General features: G+C 38.0%; 1 protein-coding gene across 1 annotated transcript; it reads left to right on the forward strand.

Annotated features, from left to right (window-relative positions):
• Window positions 1-299: 299 nt before the first annotated feature.
• On the forward strand, window positions 300-5724 carry SAP30 (Sin3A associated protein 30). Its single transcript, XM_072952609.1, has 4 exons — window positions 300-932; window positions 2510-2635; window positions 3213-3311; window positions 5389-5724. The coding sequence occupies exons 1-4, from the start codon at window positions 615-617 to the stop codon at window positions 5509-5511; spliced, it is 666 nt and encodes a 221-aa protein (XP_072808710.1). The 5' UTR covers window positions 300-614; the 3' UTR covers window positions 5512-5724.
• The last annotated feature ends 3682 nt before the right edge of the window (window positions 5725-9406 follow it).

Here is a 9406-nt window from a genome sequence, read left to right on the forward strand (position 1 = left end):
TCCTGTAAAACTTAAGCTCTGCAAAATCCCAGGAGCAAAACACAGCCCAACTTCCCGGGGGAGACCAGAAGCCAGAAAACATCGCAACCCCCAACCACAAACCCCTGTTTTCCCAGTGCTTTACAAAAAAAAAAAAAAAAAAAAACCCGGTCCGCCCCCGCGCGGTGCATGCTGGGATAAGTAGTTCCCCCAAACAGCGCAGCGCTGGATCAGCTCGGCCCTCAGGTGGACTCTCTGGAACAAAACTGCAATTCCCGTGGAGCTCTGCGGCAGAGTGGAAGGGGCGGAGCGGGCGAGTGCGCAACGCGCTTGCGCAGGTCGAGAGCTAGAGGGAGGCGGAGGCGCCGCGGTCCAACTGCTGAGGAGTCTCCATGTGACAGTGAGTGGCGTCCCTGCTCCAGGCGACGCCTGGCTCGGGTTTCGGACCCCAAGCTCCGTACAGCGTCCCGGCGCCAGCTGACACCGGCAGGCCGGAACGCGTGGCGTTGGCTGGAGGCCCTGGGCGCAGAGTGAGCAGTCGCGGCGGGGCAGGTACCTGAGGTGCCGCCGAGACCCGGCGTCTCCCGAGAGGCGGGCGGCGCGTCTGTCAGCGCGGCGTCCGCGAGCGCGCGGACATGAACGGCTTCACGCCCGAGGACATGAGCCGCGGCGGGGACGCGGCCGCCGCCGTGGCTGCCGTGGTGGCTGCTGCGGCGGCCGCCGCCGCCTCGGCCGGGAACGGAGCCGGGGCGGGCGCCGGGGCAGAGGTGCCGGTCGCCGGGGCCGTGTCGGCGGCGGGGCCCCCGGGAGCGGCCGGGCCGGGTCCCGGGCAGCTGTGTTGTCTACGGGAGGACGGCGAGCGGTGCGGCCGGGCGGCGGGCAACGCCAGCTTCAGCAAGAGGATCCAGAAGAGCATCTCGCAGAAGAAGGTGAAGATCGAGCTGGATAAGAGCGTAAGTGACGGCGGGACTGGGCGCTGGGGGAGCGGAGCGGCGGGATGCACGGGCGGGCGGGGTCGGGGGCCCCAGACCTGGGCGCAGCGCCAGCCGGCTCGGGGGTCTCCAGCGGGGAGCAAACAGCCCGGCGCTGCAAGTCGGACCGCCGCCCTGGCGGACACACTTGCGGGCCGCGGGCCGCGCGCCGCCCCTCCCCTCCCCGCGCACCCGGCCGGCTCCCTGCGTCCCCCTGCTCTGCCTTCCCCCTTCCTCCGCCGTCGAGACCGGGAAGCGAAACAAAGGGGCGGCCGCGCCGAGGGCCCGGGCTAGTTTTCCTGCAGCCCCGCAGCTCCTTCTGGAGCGGAGGCGCCTTCTTTGTTTTGCTGCCCAAGCTGGCGGCTGGCCCCGGGGAGTAGCTGCTCCAGTCCAGGGAGAGTGGAGTCCGGCCACGACCTGCCGTCGTAGGCGAGGGGGTCCCCGCGTTCCTCGTTCCCCGAGATGCCGGCGCCGGCGGGGAGCCGTGTCGGCGGCGGCAGCATCTAGGGCAGCTGCATGGATCGTGGGGAGCACGCAGCCTCTGCGGTTTTGCCATCCGTTTGGCAGCCATCCATCCGGGTTTCTTTTTTCTTGCTTTACACGTCTGTTCTTTTGACCATCTATGAAGTTTTTAGGAACCACCTTCTCCACTTTTCCGAGCGCTGGCCCGCGGTAATAAATAAGATGTCAGAACCAGCACACGTTTTGCGTATTTTTAACTTGCTCTTAGCTTAAAGGTTACTTTAAAAGCCTATTAAGTCAGCCCTTGTTTTTTTTTTTCCTTTTTAAGGAGTAACTATTGATATATGAGACCCAATATTTCAAATGTCGCTATACAACTCTCAAGACTATGTAATTCAAGTTTTTGAAAAGTTTATTTGGGATACTTTCTGCCTTCTTTAAGAGTTAGTTCTTTAGTTGTGTTCATGAGAAACTTCTCAGGTAAACTTGAATAATTTCACATTGCTTTGGTTGGAAAAACGTTATTACAGATAAATGCATTTATTTAGTACTCAGAAAAGTTCAAATTTAAATTTAATTTACAACTTGTAATTCAAATTTAAATGTAGTTAAGGTATGAAATTAGCTCGTTTCTAAAAATGAATAGTTTTGTATCCGGTTTATAATTTTGAGTATTTAGAAAGATTAGGAAATATGCATTATGATATTAAAATATGCTCTAAGTAGAGAAAATACTATCAAATAGCAAGTTGTGGGCAACATCATTTTTCCCTTGTTAAAAAACAGCATGACCTAACTAATCTAGTTCACTGTCATTACAATTTGATGACAGAACCTAGAGGGTTGGAATTTCTCATTCTCCTCTGCGTCTCTCCCTTCCGGTGCTGGCATCCCTCCACCGCCTCCTCTTAACAGTATTGTCACACAGGGTATATTTAACTGGTTGCAGGACTTAAAAGAGTAGAAAGAAACATACATCGTCTTAACAATAGCCTGTTTGGACTGTTTTTATTTTTAATAATTGTGAATTATGTATTTTACTAACACATAGACACATTTTACTGTAATCATAAGTATGTGAAACTTTTCTGTTTCAGGCAAGGCATCTTTACATTTGTGATTATCATAAAAACTTAATTCAGAGTGTTCGAAACAGAAGAAAGAGAAAAGGGAGTGATGATGATGGAGGAGATTCCCCTGTGCAAGATATCGATACTCCAGAGGTAGATGAAAGTTTTTGTATGTTAAATGTAAATCTTATGTGCTCTATTATGACAATTTTATGAAGAGAGATGAACAAATTTTAAAAATACGTAAAGCACTGGAAAGTCTGAAAATGAAAGCAAAATTAAATATAGCCATTTAACATGCAGTTACACAATTTGACTTGTTATATTTTCAGTTGACGACTCTTACAGCTCTGTTGTCATGGTTTTTTTTTTTTTGCCCCCAGTTTTTAATATTTATCCTCAAAAGATTGAAGTGTTTAATACACTTGTAGATTTGATTATATAAAAAAGTTTTTTTGTCCTTTTTTTTTCTTTTTTGGGGGGGAGGTGTGGTAGTTAGATTTATTTGGTTTTTTAATTGCTTTTTAGAGAAGGTGCTGGGAATTGAACCCAGGACCTTGTGTATGCTAGCATACGCTCTACCACTTGAGCTATATCCTCCCCCTAAGATGGTTTTTAAATAATGGAATTAAGTTTTTATTGTGTTGAAATTGAAGTGTTATTATACATATCAAAGATAAGTTTTTAACAAATTGTATGAACTAATTCATATATGTTCATTTTTTTCTAGGTTGATTTATACCAATTACAGGTGAATACACTTAGGAGATACAAAAGACACTTCAAACTCCCAACCAGACCAGGACTTAATAAAGCACAACTTGTTGAGGTATATATGAGTTTTAAACTATTTCACCTTTAAATGAGCCTGTTCATACAAAATAAGGTCATTAAATACTAATGACATTGTTAATGTAGTGGATATATCAATACAGTTTAGTTAGAAAAATTGAAGTTAATAAAAAAAAATCTATTGTGGAAGAATCTAGCTGCCTAGAAATGCTTTCTGCTACTTAGGAAATTCCTTTATGTAAGGACTACTCAAAGGATTGTGTGCAGTTTTCTAAGCACCTTCTAATACTGACTTTCAGAAATACTGAAAGTTTTTTTTATTCTCATTCTAGAAATCTGTTCCGTTTAAAATTCTATTTACTCAGTAAACATTTATTTAATACCTACTTGAGGCATAATAAGATAAGTTAATAAGCTTTGATGTCTTCATTAGAATTTATTTTTTGAAGTTTTGGATGTAATAGGTTTGATGGATAAGCCCTTGAACAGTATTCCCGTAACTTGCAGAGTTAACTGTTTCAGAACTTGTCCTTGTTGCTGTTAGTTTGTTTTATTTCAAGCATCCATATTTTCATACCTAGAAGATGAAGACTTCTATTCAAGCTTTTACTTGTAGTTTCTTTGATACAGAGTTTGTAGTCCTTTAGTGGATTTTGAAAAGTTGAGTATGTTTGTGTTCTCAGGAAATAATAGAGCCAAGAAATCTGTGCATCATATTAAGATGTTTACAGATTTATGTATTTATACTTCAGTCATGTTTAAAATTAAAATGCTTGACCTACTCAACAGAATATAAATGTAAATATATAAATCAGTTTTCTCATATTCTTCAGCTTGAATTTAGTAATCCAACATTTTCTAAAATGTACATATTGAGTAAGATAGAAGACAATAAAAGGTACAGTTCTTTGGCAGAATGCCTTGTAACCTTGTTGAGATCCAGCATATTAACGTTTTAGCCAGAATCTCTTCTTTTCTTCTTGCCTAGGCAACAAAAATCTAATTTTTCTCCAAATCTGATTTAAAAGATTGCATCCTTTTTGGATTGTATAGTACATTAATATAACATAAATATAAATATTGCCTGCTGTGATGAAACTATCCATATACATACATGTACTGATCAACTGAAGGTACCTTTGCTTTGGGACAAGTGAGAACTGAAGAACTGATTATTTTAAATGTTACATTTAAATGTATACTTTTTTTAATGAATAAATCAAACCTGAAGTCTTTGATAGTCTGATCTTTTTAAAAATTGTATTATTTCTAGAGCTATTTTCTTTTTTAGAAATAAGAAATGCAAATAGCCATGAGTGCTACAGATTAGTCAGAAATGCAGATATTTATAAATGATTCCAAAGTTGAATGACTGTTCTCCTTCAGTCTCTGAATTGTCTTTAAGAAGTTTTATCGTCTAGAATGTAAACGTGCTTATCAGCTCCCTGGGTTAGTCTGTTATTGTCTGTGGGTAGTTGCACATGTTACATTAGCACAATGCAAAGGCAAGAAGCAGGTAAACATTCTTCAGTGAACATCTCTTTCCTTTCTCATTTCCCATCCATAATTTTTACTCAGAAAAAATTTTCAGGGACCCTTAACAAAGAATACTACCAATGAATGAAGGAATGTAAGTTATAGCAGACATATTTGTGAAATAATTCATGGTTTGTTTCTACAGAACCAAAACTTTTTCGACTCAATGATTATCCTTTTTCTGTAAGTAGAGTCTAAACCATTATATGAAGCATATGGACTCTGACATTTTGTTTTATTTTCCCGATATTTGAAGTTTTAAAGTAAAAATACTTAATTTCTAATCTAGATCTCAGTTATAAAATATAAAATAAGTAAAAGGAAATACACATTCTGATTAATACATAGCTGATTGAGTGGGCCAAGGGATCCTTTGAAATCACACTATCTCTTGTTCATAACATCTTACTCTTAAAATGCTTTTCATCCTGTTGGTATTTTGTTAAATACAATTTATTTTTAAAAAGAAATAGCTCTTATCACATAGCACCTTTTCTTTTGATGACAGTTTTTTACCTAGTTTATAAAATCTGTTAATATCTGTAATTTAATTTCCTCAATTTTTTTTTTCTTTATAGATAGTTGGTTGCCACTTTAGGTCTATTCCAGTGAATGAAAAAGACACCTTAACATATTTCATCTACTCAGTGAAGAATGACAAGAACAAATCAGATCTCAAGGTTGATAGTGGTGTTCACTAGGAGAGATGGAATTGAGACTAAGACTTGGCCGTGCAGATGTTAAGACTGCTTACTGGTTTTCGACATGTAGAAATGTTCCTTGTGTATTTTTTCTACAGACGATTTTCTCTGGTTTTATTTTCTTTGTTTCTGACTCTAATAATTAGTTGGAAACTCATGTAAAATGAGCTTTCCTAGATTAAAAAGTATTTTAAATAAAGGTTATTGCTATTATAGTTGCTTCAGTGTATTTATTTTGTGAAACTTAATTTTTATTTTAAACTGACTTTTAGAGGCCAATATTGAGACTTTAATGTGAAGATCATTTTGTTACTTTTTTTTTTTTAATTCCAAGAAACTAACAGATAAAGAAGTAACAGATGTAGCACATTTGCTTTCTCTGGAACAATCTGATTTGGAATTAAGGATATCTAAATAGTTTTATTTCTTAAAGTGTTTTTTAGTACTAATAGATTTGAAAAGTAGACTTCCACTGGGATGAAGCTTCTTTTTAATTTTCTTTTATTATTACTACTTGATGAAATGTCAGGAAGAAAAAATAGTTTAATGTCTACCTCCTTCCAAAGAAGACTTAATGTGTCAGCAGAAATAAACACTGTGTTGAAAGTTGTAATATGAGCATAGAATTAAATATAGTTGTTTCTTTAAATTTATTTTAGAGAAAAGGTATTTATATGACTTAAGTATAGAAAGAAGCTCTGCACTGCCCCTTAATTTTCAGTCCTGTTTCGTACTGTTTACTTTGCAAATTAAAACTAATAAATTGGAGAGGCCTAGAAATCTATCAAGATCTTTAAATTTTGGTCATCCATAGCTCTGACTTGATTTCTATTTTATTTCCTTTTTATATTTCATTCTGTATCAGTTTTCCCTTAAATATGTTTAACCTCTACTTTTCCTGAGATTGTATTGTTTAACCAGGGTCTTACAGTTGCAAATTAGATTTACAGCTTGTAACATCAGAACAAAACAATAGCCTCAGCGAAGCGTTCTGTGATTGTGCTGCAGGCTGTAGCATGGAAGTAGATGAGACCATTAATGCAGCTCAGCACATCTCAGGGCTGACATTTGGGCTGATGAGTCTTCATTGTGGAAGGCTGTCTTGTGTGTTGTAGGGTTAGCAGCATCACTGCGGTCTTCATACTAGTGCCAGGAAAGCTCCGAAGGTGATAACCAAAAGTATCTCTAGACATTGTCATATGTCTGCCAGTGAGGGACAAAGTCACCCCTAATTGGGAACCACTGTGTAGCTAAATCTAAAGAACATACTGGTTCAGTAGGAGGTGAGTCTGAGTCTGTGTATTTTAACATGTTCTGGGTGTACTGAAAACTAGAAAATATGGTGAACAGTGAAGCTGCTGGTCTTTGTTCTTGCTACGACCATTTGAAGATTCACTTGCTACCTTATTGATGAGCAGAGGCTGTAATAATTGGTATTATAGAAACCTCTATTTCCAGTGTTCCAGAAATCTCCATGAGAAGTTTTTTCTTAGCTGTTTAAAAATGAACCACATAGCTATAAGATGTGGTGGTTTATTTGAAGAAAGTATGACTTCTATACTTTTTTACCTAAACATTTGAAGATTTAGTTTCTAAATAAAAACTTGACTGTAGGCTTATTTTTTCCTATGAAACCATACTCCATTCTTGCGAAAAAATCTTGACGTTACTTGCTGACATTCAAGTGTCTGTTTATTAATATAACTTTTCACTAGCAATGTTAGTTTCATACAACTGATTATTTGCCTGAAATGTAGTTGTATAAAAAGTGAAAAGAGTTCTGAGTGTTGGTTATCCAATGAAATTAGATCCTTGTTAGAGCAATGTAAACATGTAAAATTGAAAACTGAAGAGCCTCACCAAAGTTGAGAGACTCAAGTAGCAGCAATGTAAAGTTGTATATAAAAATTTTAATTCCTTCCTATTGGGTTTTTTAAATTACAAATTTACCAGATATCTTTTTTACTTACCTATATCTGAACAAGAACAAGTAAATGGAACCTGATATCTTAAGAATGTGGGTTACTTTTCATGTTAGAAGATCAGGAAAAGAATCCGGATTTGACTGCCACTTGGATAGAATGTAGCAGGAACTCAAGAAATAAGTCAGTTATCTGGTAACTGCCTTTTGCTGAGTAATTTAGAAAAAGGCTAAAAATTAATGCTGAAATTATTTCTTTAAGGAAACAAACTCCATATTATTTCTACATAGTTTTTTAAAATGAGGTGAAATACACCATTAACCACTTTAAAGTGTACAATTTGGTGATATTTAGGGTATTCACTATGTTGTGCAACCACCAGCTGTAACTTGGAAGCTTTTTGATCACCCCAGAGAAACACCCATACATAATCACCCCCAATTCCTCCCTCCTTCTATAGCCTAATAACCTCTAATCTGCTTTCTGTCTCTATGGATTTGCCTATTATGGATATATCATAAAAAGGGAATATACAATGTATGTCTTTTTGTGTCTGGATTTCTTTTTTTTTTTTTTTTACTTAGTGTGTTTTCAAGGTTCAAGTTATACCATATATTAGTACTTAGTTCCATTTTTTGCCGAATAACATTCCTGTGTGTGTGTGTATCTGTGCATCACAATTTGCTTTTCCATTCATCCATTGATGAACATTTGGACATTTGAATTTCCACCTTTGGCTATTATGAATAACGCTACTATAAACATTTGTGTACAAATTTCTGTGTGGACATGTCTTCATTTCTCTTGAATATGTATCTAGGAGTGGAGTTGCTGAGTCACATGGTAATTCTATAATGTTTTGAGGAACTGCCGAACTTTTCCATAGTGGCTGTATCATTCTATGTTCCAACAACAATGTACAAGAATTCCTATTTCTCCAAATCGCTAATACTTGTCTTTCTTTTTTGTTTTGTTTTTTAATTAAAGCCAATCTACTGGATGTGAAGTGGTATCTCATTGTGGTTTTGATTTGCGTTTCAAGCCCTTTGTTCATTTTTAAATTGGGTGGTTTCTTCTTGTTGAGTTCTTTATTCTGGATATTAACTCTGTATCCAATATATGATTTACAAATATTTTCTCCCATTCTGTATATTGCCTTTTCACCTTCTTAATGTTCTTTGATGCATGAAAGTTTTAATTTTTATTTAGTACTACTTGTTTGTTTCTCATACTTTTGGTGTCAAGTCTAAGATTCCATTGTCAAATCCAACATAAAGATTAACCCGTGTGTTTTTTCTAGGAATTTTATAGTTTTAGCTCTTAAATTTAGGTCGTTGACTCATTTTGAGTCAATTTTTTGTAGATGGAGTGTGGTAGAATTCCAGCTTCATTCTTGTGAATGGGGTTATCTAATTGCTCCAGCACAATTTGTTGAAGAGAGTATTCTTTCCCCACTGAAGGATTTTGGCACCCTTGTCAAAAATCAGTTTACTATAGATGTTTGAGTTTACTTCTATACCCTTAATTCTATTCCTTTGGTCAATATTTCTATTCTTACGCCTGTATTATACTTTTTTGACTACTGTAGCCTTGTAAGTTTTAAAATCAGGAAATGTGAGTCCTCGCACTTTGTTTTTCTTTCTTAATATTGTTTAGGATATTTGGGGCCCCTTGTGGTTCCATGTGAATTTGAGGATAGGTTGGATTTTCCATTTCTGTAAAAAAAGACCATTGGAATTTGATGAGAATTATACTAAATCTGTAGATCGTTTAACAGTTGTCATCTTAACAATGTTAAGAATGCCAATCCATGAACATGGAATATCTTTCCATTAATTTTAGTTCTTCCATTTCTTTCTTTAATGTTTTATAGTTTTCATTGTGCAAATCTTTCACCTCTTTGGTTAAATTTATTCATGATATTTTATTTTTGATGCTATTAAAATGGAATTGTTTTTTACTTTCTTTTTGGA

This window comes from Vicugna pacos, chromosome 31, assembly GCF_048564905.1.
Source record: "Vicugna pacos chromosome 31, VicPac4, whole genome shotgun sequence".
Lineage (NCBI taxonomy): Eukaryota > Metazoa > Chordata > Mammalia > Artiodactyla > Camelidae > Vicugna > Vicugna pacos.

What these genes read in the sequence shown, in the direction of transcription:
- SAP30 (XM_072952609.1), top strand. Translation starts at nt 615, where the DNA reads ATGAACGGCTTCACGCCCGAGGACATGAGCCGCGGCGGGGACGCGGCC. An exon ending in AGATCGAGCTGGATAAGAGC is followed by an intron (nt 933 to 2,509) that starts GTAAGTGACGGC and finishes TTTCTGTTTCAG; the next exon opens with GCAAGGCATCTTTACATTTG. An exon ending in ATAAAGCACAACTTGTTGAG is followed by an intron (nt 3,312 to 5,388) that starts GTATATATGAGT and finishes TTTTCTTTATAG; the next exon opens with ATAGTTGGTTGCCACTTTAG.